General features: G+C 46.5%; 1 protein-coding gene across 6 annotated transcripts in view; it reads right to left on the bottom strand.

The window, feature by feature from the left end:
* WDR20 (WD repeat domain 20) overlaps positions 1-16,612 on the bottom strand; it is a 408,154-nt gene extending 391,542 nt beyond the window's left edge. For 2 of the 6 annotated variants that reach the window (XR_011283774.1, XM_069637755.1), the window contains exon 1: positions 16,245-16,608. Coding sequence is in view for 5 of the 6 variants with exons in the window: in XM_069637755.1 (XP_069493856.1) it covers positions 16,245-16,508 (264 nt within the window). In the remaining variant the exon portion in view is untranslated. Of the gene's footprint in view, positions 1-16,244 lie in introns of all 6 variants that reach the window. The other 4 variants (XM_069637750.1, XM_069637753.1, XM_069637751.1 and 1 more) reach the window with 3 other exon arrangements.
* Positions 16,613-21,766: the final 5,154 nt, after the last annotated feature.

Genomic DNA, 21,766 nt, shown 5'->3' with positions numbered 1-21,766 from the left:
CTTTCTACGCATTAAAATACTGTAAATATATCGTTATTCTTTACCTGCACAATGATAGGTGCCAGTTTAGGGCAGAGGGCAGTGTATGTAACGCTCACCTGGTTCCCACGGAGGCGCGGCGTCGAAGGCGCAGAACTCTGAAGATGGACAGGAAGGGCCCCTCTATTCTGGCTTCCCTGGCTCGTTGGATACCCTCCTGTGCGTGAAAAGGGAGTATTACCAACTGTGGAACAATGCTCAAGCCTCCCACTCCATTCCAACCCTCCACGATACCTCCTCCACGATTCCCCGTGAAGCCTCACCTTAGGGTTTGGAAGGATGAGCTCCCCATCCTGCTTCTGATGCAGGGGCGTGTTGAAACCCAGTTACTTCACTGGATTGATGGGAGTTCAGGTAAGCTTGACTGTTCAGGTAAGGCGCTGTAAAAGTTCTGTTCAAAAGTTCAAGCTTAATAATAATGTTCGTTGTCTAATTGCAGCAAGCGCTAATGCTTATGTCTTTTTCCCCTTAGGGGCCGGGGTTCGGAGTGCCGGAGATATGGCGCCGACCCGAAGTGAAACAGTTCTGGATGAGCGCTCAGGTAATGTCTTTGCATTCGCTCATTCAATGTCTTTGTCTTTTTTCCCCATAGGGGCCGGGGTCCGGAGATGCCAGGAAGCGGCAGGACCCGAAATGCAGTGGGAATAATTCAACAGGTAGGACTTAAAAGGAAACTGAGCTTTCCTTATTCCTTTTCTCCCTCTCACCTTTGTTCTTGTCTTTTTTCCTCTAGGCGCCGGGGCGTAGCTGAATCCGGAAGATCGCTGCTGAAGATGGAAGCGCCTTGTAAAGGTGAGTAAAATGCAGCGCTGCAGCGATCGAAACAAAATGCCTTTAAAATGATGTCTTCCTTTTCAGGGCCGTTGGAGAAATGACTCCGGGATGCAGATTTAGCAGGTAAGGGCTTTTCTTCTCCTATTCTCTTCCTTCCTCCCCTTGCAGGTGTTCCAGGGTGCTGGCAGGCGTGGCTGAAGTCAGGATGCAGGAGCTGACACGGTGAGCGTCCAGCTGCTAGGTGCAGAACAACGCGAAGCACGTGTGGCTGTTCGGGTGGGGTTTAAATAGCCTTGGAAGAAGTTCCTGGTATGTATCCTTCCACCAATCAGGTATGTATCCTTCCCAGACCACACCCGGGTGGTGAAGTAGTCCTACAGGTAAAGTAGTCCCATTCAGGCCTCAAGAGGGCCTGGATGAAGCAGCAAGGTCTGCATCAGGTAAGTGTGCACCCAAGCACTTAAACACATATCCTCTTCTATGAGCCTGGCGCCTAAGGCGCCAGGACTGGGGTCCGCTATGAGCCTGGCGCCTAAGGCGCCAGGACTGAGTCCAAAGGGCCCCGACTTGGGCCCGCTGAGACTTCCCTGGGGAAAATGATGTCTGCCTCTGGGGTTGCTGGGCCCGGCCTGGCTCCTTGCAGGTAGGCATCATGACAGTGTAAAGGTCAGGTTACTTGACAGGAACCAGAATGCTTCTTTGGATTTTTATCTACGTGGATGTAATTGCAGGCCATGGAGAAAAGCCTCAGAAACAGACAATTCTTTCTCTGAAGACTTTCAGAAAGAAACAGCACACAGTGATAAAAGGAATAGTTTCTTTCTGTTCAGCTTCTGCTGTATTTTGTGTCTAGGTGCTCATGGAGCAAAAGGAAGCATTGTGCATATTTATTTGCCTAGCATTATAGGATCATATCATTAATATGATGGAACACAGTTACAACTGAGAATTATCTTTTCTGATAAATTATGCTTTTTTCAGTGAAAGCAAACCAGTATTGTAGAGTTCCTGTGCTGTGTTCATTTATCACCAAGGTGCATCAATATGGTGTGTTCATACACATTATGGTATAGACAGTTTTTCAGTAATAAATAGTTTTAAAATCAGACATCTTTGCTGAATACCTTTTTTGTCTCCAATGGGTCCTATTCCTTTTGAAGTTTTGTCATGTTTTGGTTGGCATTTGCACACTTTTTACACTCTTGTGGAGGCAAATAACTTTTGCTCCTATAATTTAATTTACACTGTAATTGTGAAAAATTGTGTAAATTGATGAGTATGCAAGATCTAGTTAACATCCATTCAACCGTAATTTGCAGTCATTGAGGTAAATTACTATAAATGGTCGGTGGCAGCAAAGCCCTACTTAAGGATGATCGATTGTCATTACACCAATCACAGAAGTAACAGCCTCTTTTAAATCTTCAAGACTACAACATCCAAAACCTGACACTCCATGAAGTGCACAAAACAGTTACATTTTTAATTGAAATATAAACCTGTCCTTGTAGTGACAATCCAGATAGATATTTCACTTCTTTATGTAGCGTTTCATGCATGGTTTGTCCAACTTCTAGGCACTGTTATAATTATACCTCAGCTGATAGTCGGTGCATCGACCTCCATAGGAGGTTATCCGGTAGGATAGCTCAGTCAGTTGAGTGCTTGCTGCTACAATCTGTATGTGAAATGCAGGTCGCAGGTTTAAATCCCACCAAGGCCAACTCAGCCTTTCATCCTTCCGAGGTCGATAAATGATTACCAACTTTGGCTGGGTAGTTAGTAATTGTACGCAAATATGTTCTATGTACAGCGCTTTAGCAAAGGCGCTATATAAATAACAAATCATTAACTCTGTTTAGCCAAAATGTTACTATGAGATTAGATAAAGAATTTAGTATTGAGTCCTTGCCTCTTTGCACTGTAGTATCATAACACTGGCATACCATTGGGCAGTACTAGTTCCAGGAAATGTGGGCGGTCTTTAAACATCAAAAGACACAATCCAGTTCATGTTTACTTTATTGTGTAATTGGCTAGGTTTTTGAGTCTTAAAAAATAAAATATGGATTCCAAGATGGCCACCGTACTGTGAGGATGTATCCTCACGCTCTCCAGCAAGGCCTACTGCAACAACCCCTCGGGTCAACTATAAGCAAATTACGGCACCCAATACCACCCGTAGTAGGGCAAGGACCAGTGATACCTGACGAAGGAAGTGATCGCCCAGCAGCTCCATCGTATCGGAGGAGTCCAGGGGGGGATGCGCACACCCAACCTCAGCGGGGCACCCCTCAGCAGCTTAGGCAGCAGGGCCATGCGAGAAGAGGAGTTTGTGCGCCAGAGGAGATCCCCCAGCAGGACGTTGAACCTAGGACAACTCCCAGACCCCCAGCGCAGAAGCCAACGAAGCAGCACCCTGAAGCGAGAGGCCGGGGAAAGTGGCGGACCTCGCCTATGGGAGTACAGCAAGCGCAGATGAGACCCAGGCTAAGGAGTAGGAGCCTGTCCCGCGGCGCATCAGGGAAAGCCCGGAGGCTTGGTTGAACACCACCTCTGACCTGGTCCCAAGCTGGGAAAATCGAAGCTTGCCCTGGAGGGGCCTTATAAGCGGAGGGGCAGCCTATCCAGGAGGGGACATCCCCGGGACGGTGATGACACGGTAGGAGAGCAGGCTCTTACACACCCTACGTCTTCCCCCCTGGGATACCCGCATGGCCAAAGACCCACAGAAGGATCGAAGCGGCCCCAAACAGAGACTAAAAGCACCACACACCGAGACCCCAGAGAATTCAACACAAGCCCCCCCCCATCCCTCCAGACACAGGGGAATGGCCTGGGGAGAGGGGCAGAAAACAGCACTGGAGGCCCCCGGGAAGCAAAGGCTCATAACTGGGAAGACTGAGGATTGAAATACTCAGTCCACCATCACCGAAGAACCAACAAAGGAGTGGAGAGGGGGAGTAGGCAGCATCCGAGGTGCTCCAGACTACCGGCCCGATTGCAATTAGGAAGAACAGCAGTGCCCCCCCTTGCCTGAGTGAAAAGAAGCAGGCTAAGCGTCAGCGGGGGAGTGCCCACTCCGAGAAGGTTACCCCCAAGTGTTAAAGCAGGAAGGAGAGTAAAGGGGGCAGAATCCCTCCAAATGTCAGGGGCGAGAGACAAGAATCCACCGGCCCAAAAATAAATAAATAAATAAAGACCATAGGCCCAACAAAGGGGACATTTAGAGCGCTGCTGGGGCCAGCTTCAAGAGGAAGGGCTCCCCACAGACACAGAAGCCCAGCCAAAGGAGAAGAACAAGGGAGAAGATACCCACACTATGGCCCTGAATAAAGAAGACCTAATGCAATGCCTTAAGGGTCTGGAAGAAAGGGAGCTCCTTTCAGGACCAGTTCACAAAAATGAAAGAGGAACTGCAATGCTCCCTGCAGGAAGTGGGGCAGGAGATCAACAACCTGGGCACCAGAGTGGATGTAACGGAACAAGGTCTCTCAAATCTCTCAGAAGAGGCCAGGCAAAATAGCGAACTTTAGGAACAGGTGGCCCAGGCGACAACTTGGAATTACAGCCGGAGGATCTGGAGAACCATTATCGAAGGACAAATATCCGAGTGAAGGGCCTGGGCGAATCCACCGTGGATGGCGATCTGAGGAGCACAATTCAGCATTGCTTCGGGAGCCTACTGACAGACACACGACCTGAAGATATTTTGATTAACCGCATACACAGAGTGGGCCCCAAAAGGTCGGGACAACAGAGGGTGGTAACGTGCGAAGAGGGCCTGTCTGGCATGAATATGGAAGAGGGGGGGAACACCATCCAACGCATAACCCCACAGCTGCTACCCCCCAGAATATGGAAACACCTGGAAATAGTCGAGAATGGAGCGCCAGCAGAGAAAGAAGACTGCAGGGGATCCAGGGCAAGAAAGGGCTATTAGAACTCCAAGACTGAAATAAAACCACGCTCCCGGATCGCTGTGCACGATGGAGCCACAACTAACGAGGGGAAAACATGGGCTAGCTCATATCACACCAAACGCGGTCACTGGAGTCAGTAGAAGGCGGCCGCAGGGCCTAGCTGGGGGAGAGATGGTAGACTCATGGAATCGTTAAAAGGGTGCAGTTCACCCTTTGAAAGTGTAACCCTGGGGTTATACCAGGTCCGATGCCTCAGGGTAGTAACTGGGGAGGTTCTCCGGACCACAGGCCTTGACCGGGGCGCTGGGGAAGCGGGAGGGCACACACACCAGAGTCGCAGAGAATTACCACGGTGAATACACAGAGGGAAAGATGGCTATCACAGTACTATCCTACAATGTTAGTGGCCTAAAGTCCCCGGGCAAACGCAACAAGCTGGAAGGGGAGGTGAAACACAGTACAGCCGATATCAAAAAGGCCCCAAGAAACCCATATAAAAAGCGGACAAATCAATCCCTCATTTTTACCACTTCTCTCAACAGTACTAGGCGAACGCAAAAGGGAAAACGGCAGGGGTATCGATTGGTCTTAGGGACTCACTACAGGCAAAAGGTACAGCAGTTCATGAAGGACCCCCAGGGGCGTTATGTTTTTCTAAGAATATAAATAAATCATAGAACAAGGACCCTGCCCACGATATATTCCCCCAATGTGGGCAAAGAAAGATTCCTCCGGGACAGCATACAGAAATTAGAAAAAGGGCAATAGGGAAGATCATTCTATGAGGTGACTTAAACATAGCATGGGTCCCAATATAGATAGAAGTGTGGGTAGAAGCTAGGGCGACAGTCCTGCATCCAAGACCCTGAGAGAATCCTTCGACAATCTGACACTAAAGGACACATGGCGACATAACAAGGGCAAGGAAAAGGGGTACACATGCTTCTCCCATGTACACCAAACTATGTTCAGAATACTATGTGTGGATAACACCGATCATCCTGGGGGAGGTAGAAAACCTTTGTAAATAAATTATCCGATCATACCCCGATGATGGTGAAAGTGAAAAGATGGCAACTGCACAGGTGCTTGTGGTCAAGGACATTCCCCTGGGAAATATTGAGGGTAGAGTGACGGCAGCTACTCTGGCGTACAAAATACAGGAATACTTTGTGCACAAGAACAACCAGGAGGCCTCACAGGAAGGTAAATGGGAAGCCTTTAAGGCAGTAATGAGAGGGGAAGCCATTGCACTTCAGGCCCAGAACGCAAGTTGAGAAAAGCGAAGGAAGGGGAGTTAGAGGCCCAGCTAAAGGAGGCAATGCTAGAAGTGACTAGGAATAGGAATAAAGCACCTATGAAGAAACTGAAAGAGATTAGAAGCCAGGTAGAGATGCTACAGACATGCAATGCAGAAAAGGCCCTATTATGCATACGACAATGATACTATGTCAGTGCAAATAAGGCAAACAGGGTATTGGCAAGACAAGTGCGAAAGGTGGATGCACATCCCACAATAGCAGGCATCAAGCAGCATGACGGGACAATAGGAATGGACTCAAGAGACAATAGTGGGCTCCTTTGAAACATTTAACTGGTAGCTATATTCGCCCGACTACCCAGGCCACTCTGCTGTGACAGACTGCTTCAGTAGCCTCCAATGTGCAAACTCCCATTCACAGATAGGGGACATGAGGAGGAAGTGGAGGGGTCATAAAAGACCTTCCTCAGAACAAAGCTCCGGTACCAGATGGGTTCCCGGCATGCTTTTATCAAAAATAATGCCAAAAACGAAGGCCCAGGTTAGAGAGACTCTTAAAATCCATAGGACGGGTGGGAATTGTGACACACAATGACAGAGGCAAAAGTGATGGTGTTTGGGAAACCCAAGAAGGATCCGACAGCATGTAGCTCTTACCGCCCTATAACCCTCCTGAACTTGTATGCCAAGATCGACCTGGGGGAGGGGAGGATGGTGGATTGGCGCATCTCCTCCGGGATCCGGTAGAGACGGATCAGCCGGGTTTCATAAAGGTCCGACATACCTGGGACAACACCAGACGGCTGACACACCTTTTAGAGAAGGTGGGGTGAAGCAGGAGCAGGCAATACCAATCTCCCTTGACGCTGAAAAGGCCTTTGAACGTGTGGAGTGGCCATTTTTGTTTGAGGTAATGGAGCGGATGGGAATGGGCCTGAACTTTACAAGGAAGTTACGGGCTAAAACTATTCAGACCAATCGAGGCGGCTCTCAATCAACTCCAGCCTATCGGACAAGGTCCCCATCACACGGGGTACGAGACAGGGCTGCCCCTTGTCACCACCATTGTTTGCAATTTAAAACCACTTCTAGCATCAATCAGACGCAACCCATGAATGCGCGGCATAAGGTTTTGGGGGGGGGGGGGGGCCATAAAGTAAAAGCTTTTGCAGACGACATGTTGAATCGGACTGACCAAGAAAGTTCTATCTCGGCCCTGGTGTCTGTGGAGAAGGTCTCCGGCTAAAGATTAACAAGACCAAGTCGGAACTCCTGCGGCTAGTGTTACGAAAGATTTCATATCTGTATGTAGTTTTTCCCTCCATGTGTCAACCCCCCAAAATTTTTACTGCTGTTTGAACATACCTGACTGACTTTGCCAGAGAAGCACAGCCTTCAGCTGCACTCCTCTGGGCTTTTGCTCACTGTTATGGGGAAACTGACATGCCCTTAAGACAGTCAGTCCTGGGAGACCTTGTTTCCCTTAGTCCTTTTCCTCATGTTGCAACATGTAACCATTGTACAATGTATCTTACTATACAGTACACTTCATTTCCCAAGGCCCTAGAAACTCTCGCTGGACTTTTTATGAACTGTGCAGATGTGTCATGGACAGGACTGGTGGCAGCCAACGTTTCGCATTATTTTTAACCCTTTCCTGCTATGTTAACCGTGTTTGGCACAAATAGGTGGCCTGGCTCCAAAATGGCCATGCCAAAAGGTTCTTTGTCCTGTCCTTTGGCCATCTTGCCCCTTCACCTTCCCCAGGTCGAGTCGATCCGAGCCAGTCCTTATTTGGTCATGCATTTTCCCGCGAATCCCAATGCTTTCGCGGGCTTCTGCATGCCTTGTGTGTGTGCCTCCAGGATGTGGGCTGGGATGTCTGGTCCCAATACACATCCTGAATGCCCGAGACCACCATGGTCTGATTGGTTCACGTATGGAGTGAGTGTTTGTGAGCAGATCTCCCATTGGGTACTCTCAGTTTTGGTGCAAAGGCATCTTTGGATAAGAGGAGGCTGGAAACACCCCTACCATGTTGATCTCCTGAGTTCTCACTGAACAAAGGATAGGATCCAAGTCCCCTGCAACTACGAAGCTGAGTCGAGGAACTGCTGGTGACCCGCAGAAGGTTTGGCACCCTGCACCTGCCGTCGTCCCGTGGGACCCCACTGAATCTTGTCATCCAAGAAGGTCTGCGAAGACGCTTCGACCCATTGGAACAGTGGGACCAACTATTCTCGGCACCTTCACCAAAGCCTGCAAGTAAGTCTTCTCGGAAGTGTCCCTGGGCCAACCAGTGGGCTGACCAGTTTACGCAGGACCTTTGCTTTGTCTCCGCCGTCGTTTCGAGGAGGCCCTCGAAACTTGGCATACTGCTAGCTCTGTGTCCACGGCACCCTCACACCAAATTTCTTACACTTGGCATTCCCAGGTCTGAAGTGAGACGAGTACGCCCGGACCGGAGTAAACACGGTTACCGTGTTGCCCTGCTGCGGCAACGTCCTTTGCAAGTCCACTGCATTTGTGACTCTCTTGCCTCTGAAGCCTTCTGCAGTGAAACCGGGGTAATTCATCCACCCGGAGCTGAGAAATCACCACTGTCCCGTTTGGGAATCCTCGCTGGAACTAAAAGGTGCTGAGATGTCCTTTTTGCCGCCGTCGAACCTGCAACCGAATTGGACTAACCTGACGAAGTTTGGGTCTCCTTGCCTCAGGGACCGGTGAGTAATCATTACCCCAACCGGTGGCCCCTAGCGCCAGAGCCCAACTTTACGCACGAGTGGACCTTGGGGGCCCTCTCCTATCCACTGCTATTACGAAATAGCGACTCCATCCCTTACTCTTGAACTGCCTCTGCCTTCAAGTGCAGGTCCTTCTTGACTAGTGGGAACTTATTCTTCATCGCCTTATCCACCTTCCCGAGCTGTTAAGAGACCCCTAAAGAGACCCTGCTTTGTCCATTGGAACAACCGCGTTCACTGGTACACCTGTACTATTGAGCGAAAGGCTCCACACTTCTTAGGGCTTGGAATGCCTCTTAGTTAGTGAATAACTGATGTTGAATTGGGACTAAAGATTAACTGCACTGCCCATTTCCTTCCCCTCTAGGTATCATTTTGTGCAGTCCTCTCTTTAGACCCTCCTGGTCTTGTATATATATTGTATTGGTTTACTTTGTGTTACTGTGATTCTTTCCTATAGTCTGTGTTACAAAGGCCTTGTAATAAATGTGTCCATATTTTTAATAGAACACCTGCCTGGAGTAATTTTTAAGTGGCCTTGCTCTGTGTGCTCATTGAGGTCCTTCAGTCATCCTCACCCTTCCTGAGACTTAGTCTTGACCGCCTGCCATAGCTACCCTGATTGGTCTGGCTTGTCTAGAGGTTACCCTGTTCCAAGAAACTAGCTTGGCCTTCTGAACCTCTGCCTCTCCTGGACAGAGCAGGGACGTCATTTCACCAAAATGCCAGGGATAGCGGAAGTGACATCACATGACCCTTGACCCCCTGATGACATCACAGGAAGTGATGTCATTTGACCCCACCCTGAAGTGATATCGCGGGAAGCAATGGAACACAACCTTTCACCCGTTGAGAAAACAGGAAGTGGCATCACACAGCATTGGACACTATGAAAAAAATGGTTAAGATATCACTATAATGTGATATACATTTCATACAAGAATGGATCGCCATATGTATCATTAAGATCAGTGTCTATAGGCCCATATTACCAAATTACTGTGAATGCAAGCAGACATCCATGACAAATTATAATGATGTGTTATTATATAGCAATTACGCTTAAGCGCTTTATATAGAAAAAATATACACCCAATCTGTGTTGTTACTCATTTATCGACCTCAGAAGGATGAAAGGTTGAGTTGAGGCATTTAAGAACAGACTAAATCAGTGATCTTTAATAAGTCTAGCAATTATTGTATAGAATTCCAGAAAGAAACATTATCTGGTATTCCTATTCTTTCTTATTTAGGGTCAGTGCTGAAAGTGTTAAGACTTGTGGCACTCCTGTTCTTATTTTTCTTCTTTTTTTTTTAAGGGGCCTGAACAAGAAAGCCAGCCACTCCAGAAGTAAAGAGCCACATGGTGCTGGCCACAGCCCAGGAGCTTTTAAAAAAAACAGGGTTTTTTTGGAGTGTTTTTTTAGAGGTCGCAAGGGAGACCTCAGAGGTTGCAATTGCGACCTCTGGCGACCCCTAAATGACGTCCCTGGGACAGAGTTCAGAAATCCTTAACAGCTAGGGCCCCCAAATACTTTAGAGCAGGATCAATCACCATCAGTTCCATTTAACATGGCAAAGGGCTCCATCACCTACTTGGGCATAAATGTGACGGTGTTGCTCTCCGGCCTATACGGTGCTAATTATCCTGAGTTGCAAGCCAAAATCAAGGCAGATCTCAACATCTGCACTCCCCTGCAAATATCGTGTTTGGGGAGGATAGCTATGATCAAAATGATCGTACTACCTAGACTGCTGTACCCCTTTTCAAGCGCTTCCCATAGCGGTGCCAAAGACGTTCTTTGAATCACTCAATAGAACCATATTGCAATGTATATGGCAAAACAAGAGACCACGATAGCTCCCAAACAGCAGGGGGGTCTCGGACTTCCAAACTTCATAAAATATTACGAGGCAGCCCAACTTCAGGTAATGCAGGAATGGCTCTCGGAAGACAGGACAAGGCAGTGGGCAAGGATAGATCATGCACTAGAAACCAATGCCGCTTGCGGGACTCCTATGGCTAGAAAAGCAGAACCGACCTCGCACAGAGACTAACTTGCAAAATATCGGACCAACTACAAAAAAAAAAATGTATTTATTTATTTTTTTTTTTTTTAATTGTATTTATTGACGCACCCGTCCCCATTCACCCCACTCTTTGCAAACCCACAATTTTCCCCAGGGAGGAAGCAGGGAACTTTCCTAGATTGTAGGGAAAAGAGCTGTAGAAAAGTGGGGGACAGGGTCGGGGGGGGGGGGGGGGGGAGTCATGTCTTTTGGGGAGAGCAAGACTTACCTTGCCCTGACTGAAAAGGGCTGGCTGGAGTATTTTCAACTGAGACACTGGTTGAAACAACCTGCATTCAAAGCAACGACTTCTAGAACTCTTACACCATTTGGGAAATTCATAATGACGCACTCTGGGGAGAAACACCTAGTCTCACTTCTATACTTTGTCCTGATGGGGGACAGGCAGGATCGTACATGGCCCTACATGCAAAGATGGGAGAATAAATACTGGGGACCCACGGGGATAACCTTTGGGGCATTATTACCAAGCTCAAAAGATCTATTCAGACAAGAGAGGCCTGGTATAAGGTTATGTATCAGAGGCATTACACACCAGAAAGGTTACACGGTATATATCCGGGTACAACGCCAGAATGCTGGAGAGGGTGTTCGGGGAAGGGTGATTGGAGACCAGTTGGTGGGAGTGTCCAGTACTGGGTCCATTTCGGGGAGAGATGAGTTCCCAGGTGCAACAGATGATCGGCCCCCCTGCAAATCACCACCAAAGAATGGTTAACTGGGTTAATGGACCCTGATCTACAAACCCCCACGAAACGACGCAAGGCTTTCACGATACTGGTGCTAGCAGCCTGCCTTGTAATTGACAGGAAATGGAACCAAAAGACACCCCCAAGGAACACTGAATGGCTCCACAAGATGTGGAATATAATTGCCATGGAATGAGTAACCTATGGAATTCAAGGGGAGAGGGACACATTCTGAAATCATTGGGGTGTGATACTGGACTACCTAAGAGGGACTAAATGCAACAGTGGTGACCCCAGAACTTGTAAACATTGGACATAATGTAGAGAAGTTGACATTTATGAAACAAACAAAAAGGTGTACATGCAACCATTAAAGAACCTGGTGTGTGTGGGGGTGGGGGGAGGGGAACAGGTCTCATTTGTGTGCGATTATATATCACACACACACGCACACAGAAAATGAGCAACCCCTTCTGCAACATGCTTTAGGAAGTGAACCAGCTGTAGAGTGGCTGGGAAATGGTATAGAAATAATTGGTTTTCTAAGGCGGAATTCCTTTTAATTATGGTTTACTAAATTCCTACTGCTACTGAAAAGCTTTTCCGATAAGAGTTAGCGTGCGCTTTCTGTCTAGTTGCTATGTTATATTAGTTCCATCTTTGAGGATGTTCTACTGCTGAGGCAGTTAAATGTTCCTCTTATATGTGCGGGGGTTCTCCCACTGCTTATCAGTGAGAAGGCACATGCTGGGCATGTTCTTTGTGACAGAACTTTGGACTGCTGAGTCCTATGATGTTCCAGTTATATGCAAGTGTAGCTTGCACTGTGGTGCACTTCTTTTACCTCTTCAGTGTGGCGGTGCTTGCACTGCTCCATCCCATGCAAGTGGAACTTCTACTGTTTGTGACCCACAATTTACTTGTTCCAATTGTGGTAATAATGTATTGTTGAGACTCAACGTTCCTGTTGTATGTGAGGAAAGCATAATCTACCGAGATCCATGGTGTGCCTTTTCTATATTAGGAGTGCAGCGTGCACTAATAAAGGCTATGTTACACCTGTTTTATATGAGAGGAGCTTCTACTGTGGAGACACAGTCCTGATCTGTTCTCTGTGTGGGAATTGTCTACCTTGATTAACACCTGTTCTACAAGATTAAAGCTTGCATTGGGGTTGCCCTGATTCACCTTTTCTGTTTCTGCTGGGGAAGCCTGCACAGTTTCTACTCAAGCTGACATGTTCTGCGGGACCGAAGAGTTAAAAAGTGTATACTGCTGTGCATCCTTGCTTTATTTGCAAGGAAAATTCAGTGTTAGTCTTCGTCTGTTCCATTTGCAAGAGGGTGTTTGTGCCACTGCACCATTTGCTTTATCTGTTAATTGCGAGAGAAACCTGCTTTTCTGTCACAATGCAGAAAGCTGCAGCATTGTAATGATTTCCATACAGTTTTAACTCTGCACACGTCGGCTGGATATCACATACTGTTTAATCTTATGCAAAGGACAAAACTCATTGGTACTCTCTTGAAATCACATTTATTCTCAAAGTTTAAAAATAGGGAATCTTATCTGGAGCACTGCAGATAGTCGATATAATTAAGCAACTGTTCAATTATTAGTAAAGCGATATTATGGGAAACTGTAGTGTGTTAGGCGTGAATTGGGATGTCAGACTATGTGACAGCTGGATGGAATTGTGGGACTAGGCCGTATTCTTTGGGTCGTAATGCTAAATGTAGAAGCATGCTTGTACAAATCACTATCAACACCAAGGGCTATAACTTACAGCTGAGGACTCTGCTATACTTCACATGTAGAACACATGCACAATGAATGAAATGCAGTCAAATGCAAATTACTATGAACAATTGGCAAAGTAAATCAAAAACATACAGTAAAGCATATTCACTTGTCGGGTCACATATTGGGACCTTAACAAGAGCAACCGTCCACAGCACTATAAGCATCCCACAAGAACAAGCAACTGCAGACACACAACACTCCCCCAGGCAAACATCAATAAAAACTGCAACACCCATCCACCTCCCCATGTTTGCCGTCAGGTAAGCTCAGGATACAGGTCACAATTTTACAAGCAGAAGCCGCTTTGCAGACATAAGTATGGGAAAACATTATTGGATAAACAACCCGGACGGGAAAAAAAAAAAAAATTGTGCCGGTTACCAACCTTGTAATGGGGCACACACAAAACACATACGCCCTTGCCATGCAGTACACAACCACAACGATCATCAGCACAGGCCTCAAAATGTTCACTTGCTACTAGCCATTGCCTAGTCATAATTGATTCTTAGCGAGTAGGAAATGGTATGCTGAGTGTATATGGATAACGGTAATGGTGAATTACTTTATACCCGGCTAATAAGTTGCAACTTAAAAATATTTAGCCCAAATGTATTATCATACAAGCTGTGCACCCATTTAGCAGCCCATCGCACAAGACAAAACGCAACTGCTTTGACCAATTCCTGCCGAGTAACTGGGAACACTGGGTACAACCAACCCCTGCCCTCAAAACCGTAGGGGAAGTCAGCCTGCATGCTTGGAGAAGAGGCGGGGCTGACCGACGGACCGCAACCAAGAACATGGGATGGTACCATAAAGCGACAACACAAGACGCATTTCAGAGGCACTGTCAAACTAACCGATGTACTAACCAATTCCCATATTTCCTGCTGCTCCAAAATAACCTATGTCACTATGCACAACTAGGGGCTAGCCACACTGAGAACTAATCTAATCCTCGCAGTCAACCAACTCTCTGAGACTCTGGAAATAACCTTAGAGGGAACGGCCATTTTTCGGCGATATTTTTGCATGGCGATATTTTTGTGGCAACATTATTACATGGAACCCCTTGCACATAGTACATAAATCCATGGACAGTACACAAATGCACACCAATACAATACAAACACCTAGAAGTCATCCACGACTTTCGGCCCCTTATGGATACAACTAACCAGTGCTCACAACTGCAAACCCACTCCACACCTTAACACAAACACTAGCACACATGCAAGGCACTGAGCCCTACCCATACGGTTAGCACAAGTACGGCCTCTCGAACCAACTCCCACACACAAGACAACACACACAGACGCAGTTCCTCCTAATTCTGACCCTATACTATCCTCACAAACACATCCCACCCTCTTCTCTTGCAGAGCCACGCGAGCACCTGCCCTTCGGTGGTTAGCGGTGCGCAGTATAAATCAACATAATATATAACATTTTTTAGGCATGAATAACCTCATAAAAGAGAAGTATTAGAATTGAAGTAAACATTTTAAGAGGGGCAACAGGAGGCTCAATATACCAGTGGAGAAGGCATCCAATTTTATATGGCAGGCTTAGACAATTCCCCTCCAATCATCAATCTAGCAGCAGGCTGCAAATACAAAGACTTGGTTAATTCAAGAGACCTAGGAACATTCATAGTCTGAAGTGTGGCCCAAAGAAAGTCCCATCTGACACTACTGAATGCTTTCTCTGCATTTAGGAATATTAGGGCCAGCTTTGAGGATGGGCAACGTGTTGTGAGGTGAAGATAAGATGTGCATGGTTGCTAATCCCGTGGGTAGGAATAAAACCATGCTGATCTGGATAAGGCAAACAGCTAATAACATTGGAGTGTATAGTAGCGAATACTCTAGAATCGTAAAACAAATCAGGAAAACGCCTGCAATTCAGGCTTGTTTGGACTAGAGTAAATGTATATTTAAACTTTTTTATTTTTATCTTGTTTTCGTTGTTTCTTTCTCAACTAGATCTTACTGTCGGTAATGACCAATGCAATTGAACGGTGTGAGCTACCCGTTGTCATTTTTCAAATGCGTCCTTTTTTTTTTTAATTGATGAATCTCACATTTTAGCCCATTCAAGTCAATAACATTTTGAAGTTTTCGTTAAAAGTTTCAAATACCAGCTCAGCATCTATTTCTAAATAACTTCTCTAGTACAACATGTACGAAAAACACGTTTCCATCTTCCATGAAGGTAGCCACCTCAGACTATTTGTCATTTGATCCAGACCGACCTACAAATAAGGAGCTCTCGGCCGTGTGCAGTGCACAGCCTTAGATCCGCAGTAAGCTAAGGGGGCAATAAGTGCCCAGATGACACCCTTCTGGCTCTGCAGGCAATCCAGAACCTAGACACCACGACTTGAAGGAAAACATCCCCGTATCAGGTAATGCGCGGAAGTTCACATGCAGCAATCCAGGAATACAGGCCACGCCTCAAAAACAAAACGCCTCCAGGGACAGGCAAAAAGCAGCAGCTAAAGACCTGGGAGAGACTGTGATCCCAAGAGCAACCCAAGGGTACCACAACCTAGGGAACACAGGCCCAAAGTTGGCAAGACATCGAGATCGCACGTGCAAAAATCACAAAACTGGGAGTGAAGCTGCACCTTTAGGTCAACAGAGACACAGATAAAACGACCCTGCAAATAACAAGGGGGCGGTCTCAAATCTCCAGAGGAAGGAGACAAGATCCGACAGTTGCCCGGGTATGGACGCAGCACACAGGTACTTATAATGTTATTCACCTATAGGGACAGCATCGCAAAAACTAAAGACCCTGTAGACATACTACCTCGCAGGATACCAGCCAGAGGCCCGGGTACAGAGGGTGCTCACTATACCTGCTCGCTGCATCTCATCATTGTTGCCATCCAGTGAGTCTACTCTCAACTCACCTTGCGCACGCCTTTGTAAATATAGAAGTAGAGCTCCCGGCCGACATTGAAGCAGACCCGGTCCCCGTTGCCGGACTGGTCGTTGACATTCACGAAAGAGACCTTGACAGGGTTGGAGCCTTGTGAATTAAATGGCACTCTATTTGGGCGGCTATACTCCGAGTGGCTCAGAAGCTTGTAGAGGCCTTCCCGGGTGGTGAATTGGGTCTTAATCTCGTTCATCTCCTTCCCTCCTCCCTCCGCCGCCATCTTGGGGAGCAGCATTCATCCTGCCCTGTGCCCGACACTAACGCTTGGCGCACGCGCAACTCTTCACCCCCACCTGAGTGGGCAAACTCTCTGGATATGGGAAGCGAACGACAACACGGAAGAGAGTGGCTGCACTACTAGCATTCGCTTGAAACAGAAGTTGGGACATATAGCTGAACTCAAAACAGAAACGCCAGGCAATGTAGCACAACCGAAGCAGCCATCTTGGAGTTATTACACACCCAGCATGTTACAAATAATATTAATAACTATTAATAATCACACACAAGACTTGAAGCTGTTTCGTTTAACAATGAAAATGTAATTTGAAATATAGAAAAGTGCATTTGGCTTAAGCACACGTGAACATACTAATCATACACCTGAATACATGTATTTTTAAAAACGTAATAGTGTTGCATCGTATATCTAGAGACATCTAATGAAAACATTTCCCTTTGCCGGTTTTGTAGTGCAATGTTGACATGAAACAGGTAGTTCCAAGATATGTAATTCGTATCGGTGCCCCAATATGTTTCACACAACTTGATTTTGGAGTAAGAGCTCTAGCACCCTTTACCTTTCTTGCATGTATTTTGTTTCCATAAACCTAGTGAGGTCATTTGACTAAAGACTTTTTACAATCGTTTCTGTAGCTGTCCACAATCTGTGACGTTAGGGGTGGGACATTAGCGCACGCGCGCTCCATCCTCACTCTGCTCGTAGTGCTCCTGCCGAAGTTGTTTAGAGGAGGGATGTTAACCTGTCAGATGAGTCGTCGTGCTCTAGAGGGTTAATTTTTTTGACAGGAGGCGGGGACACTGAAACAAAGCCACTCCCACTCACGCCAACCCACAGGTCGTCACTTAGGAGGAAGTATACTGGAAAACATTTGTTCTATTCAAGGTGTGACGCATCCCAAAAGTTAAGCTGCTTAAAATGCAAGGGTATCTTTGTGGTTCAATATAGAGATATTGCATTGATTGCGAATCGAAGAATTGATACAAAATCCTTATTTTGAAGGAGTCTTTATGAATGTACGTTGCAGTGATTTTTTTTGTATCATTGCGCATTTCAAACCTCAGGCTTATCAAACTTGATCAACAAGCATTGGCAACGCCACCAGTTTCGGCTTTTGTCAAGGCATGTGAAAGGCATTTGCCATGCAATGCCTTAGTGGTAATAACTGACCGTTGATGGTAGCAGCTTCAAAGTGATGCGAGTCAGTACCTGGGCATACAAGAACAGTGCCTAGCAAATGCCTAATTCCTATACACGTGCCAAAAATGTTGGCTTTGGCAATGCTTGTTTTTAGCAGCTTCAGTGTAGGGCACACATGACCCATCTTCATTACTTCTAGTCCTACTCTTTCTCGTCACAGTACTTACTTGTGAGGTCTCACGACTTTCATCTGAGGAATCCATTCCATCTTTTTACTAACACCCCCTCCCCAGAGAGTACAATACACCCCCAAACCACAACATGCTAATTCCAATACCTCCTAACTAGAGCTGGGCGAGCACGGTCAGTCTTTGGCCAACTTGAGCCCAAGCTAGAGCTCTGGCCTGACACTCCTTTCGGGTCACTGCCTGTCCAAAGCAGGGGCCGGCAATGAGCCCCAACAGGTGCCTGCCCACCCCTCTACCAAAAAAATCAATAATAAAACAAAGATAATAAAACAAAGTGCTACTGGTGTGCCAACAGCACTTACAGGAGTGCATCTGCCTGGCTTCCAGTCCCATCCCCTGACTTCTGACCCTTCCTAAGCCACTCATTGATTGGCTGGGATGGCACAGTAAGTCAGGCAGACTCACTACTATTAATGCTCCCAGCACACCAGGAGCATGTCTTTTTTTTGTGGTTGTCCTGCCCCAGCCGCTCATAGATTGACTGTGGCAGGGCCAGAACACTTCCTGGTGGTTCTGTGAAGAGGCGCCAACTTTAAAAAGGTAATTGAGCCCCTTTGTTACCCACTACCTCCTTTTCTTGCCCCTAATACTCTTTAGTCCCCTTTGTTGCTCCCAACCCCTTTAGTTGCCCCGTCTCGTTTAACCCCTTTTGTTTGTCCAACCCCTTCAGCTTCCCCACTCCTGTTTTGCCCCAGTCCCATTTAGCCCCTTTTGTTGCCCCTATAACCCTGTAGCTGCACCCATTTCTGTTTTGCCCCAGTCCAATTTAGCCCCTTTTGTTGCCCCAGTCCTGTTTCCCCCATTGTTTGACCCCAGTCCTATTTTGCCCCTTTTTTACCATCAGTCCCATTTATCCCCGTTTGTTGCCTCTCAACCCCTTCAGCTGCCAAGTCCCATTTTGCCCAAGTCCCACTTAGCCCTTTTGGTTGTCCCTCCAATGCTTTAGCTACCCCAGTCCCATGCTGCCCCTTTTGTTACCCCCGTCCTGTTTTGCGCTTTTTTGCTCATCCAGTCCCATTTAGCCCCTTTTGGTGCCCCAATCCAGCTTTGCCCTCTTTTTTTGATCCCCCAGTCTCGTTTTGCCCCTTTTTTAACCCTCCACCAATTTAGCCCATTTTGTTGCCTCTTTGTGCCTTTTTGGAGCTCCCACTCAAATGTAGGTAGCCCCTACTCAATGTAATTCAGAAATGTTATACTAACACCTCCTTTCAGATAAAAATGAATCATGAGATCTTACTATCCAAGCCTATTCCTACTCATCGAGGTTTAAAACAGGGTTGTATCCTCACCTCCTCATTATTTAATTTCTGTATTAAAGACTTCAACATCCCATTGGAAAACACAATATTGTTTCCAATTAAAGTTGGAGAACTCCCAATCTCGTGGCTACACTATGCGGATGATCTAGTGATATTAGATCAAACGGCCATAGACTTGCAGAGAAAACTAAATGCCTTGCAAACATATGCTGAAGAAAACGCTTTAACGATTAATATAAACAAATCAAATATTCTAATACTGTCATCGAATAAAAATAAGAAACTCATATATAATTGGACAATTGCCAATCAAGCATTATAGAGTGTTCTTGAATTCCAGTATCTAGGTCAGAACATTAATGATAATACAAAACATATTCCATACAAAAATTTAATCAAATGGAAACCTTCACCTCCCAGGCGAAAAGAATCCAAAAGAAATACGGTAAATTCTCCTGTACCCCTATCATAATGTTCTATAAACAAAAAGTTACACCAGTAGTGACATACGGCGGACAGGCAAAACTCCAAGAAAACCAGCCAAATTGGAACCTACTTGAGGGCGTTTATTGAAAAACGATATTGGCCCTACCAACAAAAAAAAATATCCCAATTCAAGTCATTAGATATGAATTGGGATTAGCATCTCTCCAGACAATAGTAGAATGGCAAGCCTTATCTCTCTATAGAAAATGTCTAATGACTGAAAGCCATGCCCCGACCCTAGTTCCAGCACTTTCCAAAGCACTAGAGGGAAGGAATGATAAATCATTGAACCTGGGGAAAGAATATTGTCTGATCACCATGAAAGAAGCTGATATAGACCATACACTACTAATACAGAACCCTGAGCGAACCAAAGAGAAAACTTTGGCATTCTGATTGGGCGTCGTTATGGGACAATTGCAACCAATACAAAGTATTTCAATATGGGAACTTTACAATTCAACCACTCCGTAAAGTCCCCATATATATTAAAAAATGTCCAGATCAAAAGTATCCGGCACGTATCTTGCGATTAGGATTCAATTTATGGCCAACAAAAGCTCTACTAGCCTCGAGATCCAAACATATACCTACGGATATTTCCTGTAGATTCTGTGCTCTCACAACTGAGAGCGAAATATTAGAACATCTATTGACAAATTGCAAAAGCTTAGCCAATTGGAGGAAAGAACATTTCCACACATACTTTGGAGAATTTAGATTACTATCGTCCAAACATATGTGGCATAAGATATTTAATGTGAATCGAATTTTGCTAAATATCTCCACAATTCAGTATCTTATAAGGCTAAACCTACAGTGATTTCTGAACCAAATTAGCAGAAAGAAATAAACAAACTATAATGGCCCTATCGTATGGTCCATTCTTTGCTTCCCTTGCTCCCCCCCCTATCCAGAAATACACTCACGGCATCTTAAAGCCTGTCCTGTCTGGCCCCCCTCTCCCTCCCATTGGCTGATTCCATACTCCTGTCCTCACAAGTCTTTGCCTTTTTACGTTAGAACTCTCCCGCCCGCACAGCAAACAAACAAGAAAACCGAGCCCGCCTGCCAACCCTTACCCGCGTGCTCTTGGAGCCTGGCCTTCCTTTCACGCTCGCCGGCTCCTCTGATCAAGCTGCACGCGGACGAGCCGCAAACCTGCCCGCTCGCTTCTGCGTGGCCCGTGCCCACAGGCCCTGCGCGACGGTGGTCCGACTGTGGACAGATGAGCCACGGGCCTCTCTGCTTGCCCCTGCGCGACTGACACCAGGACACCCTGCGCGCCTCCGCGCCTATCCCCCCTTCCACACAACTTGCAGTGCCTGATCTCCCGCAACCTCCAGCTCTCCACCGAGGCACCCTGTGAGCTGCACCCTTCCATCCTGCAGTCAGGAGCACGCCGGCTCCATCTAGTGGCAACCCTTTGCCACTGAAGGAAATTCATCACCAGCTGAAGGACCCGAATCTGCCACACTGCTCAGTGCCCATCCAAGCAGCGCTGCATTCTGACTCAAGACAATTTCACACAACCAAGACAAAACCAGAATCTTTCATAATAAAGAATTTACCAGGACATCTCCTCCAAAAATCTACCTCCTTGAAAACTTAAAGTGCCGCATAAAGAGCCTTGCTTCATAACAAAAGAAGCAGTGATTTTCAATACAAGCAAGCAAGTGCCCGGTTCTTTTTTCACTCTCCTGTGCCACAATAAGAATATCCAAACTTTTCATAAGACAGGAGAACACAGGGAGTAACCTCCCCTCTGCCTTGCATCAAGTGCCTACCTTGCTGCAAGAACATCAAAAACACTAACAGCACAAGAGACCTCCTTGCTACAACAACATCAACAGCACGAGCGATTTCCTTGGGGTGCCAAACTAAGATCCTTACCAACTAACAAAAGGCAGGAGACTGCAGGGGCTTTCTCCCCTTTGATCCTGCCAACCCTTACCCCATACCAACGGAAACACCACCATTGAAAGTATATTATTATAACAACAAAACTATCAAAACAGGAGACTGCAGGGGCTCTCCCCCCTTTGATCCTGACCAGATCTTTGTGCTGCAACAAATAATCTCCAGCGACCATCTGAATTAACCGGAAGATAGGAGACTG

This window comes from Ambystoma mexicanum, chromosome 14 (assembly GCF_040938575.1).
Source record: "Ambystoma mexicanum isolate Mex_15411 chromosome 14, UKY_AmexF1_1, whole genome shotgun sequence".
NCBI classification, from domain to species: Eukaryota; Metazoa; Chordata; class Amphibia; order Caudata; family Ambystomatidae; genus Ambystoma; species Ambystoma mexicanum.
Note: the sequence above shows the minus strand (reverse complement) of the source record. Positions and strands in the feature narration are given on the sequence as shown.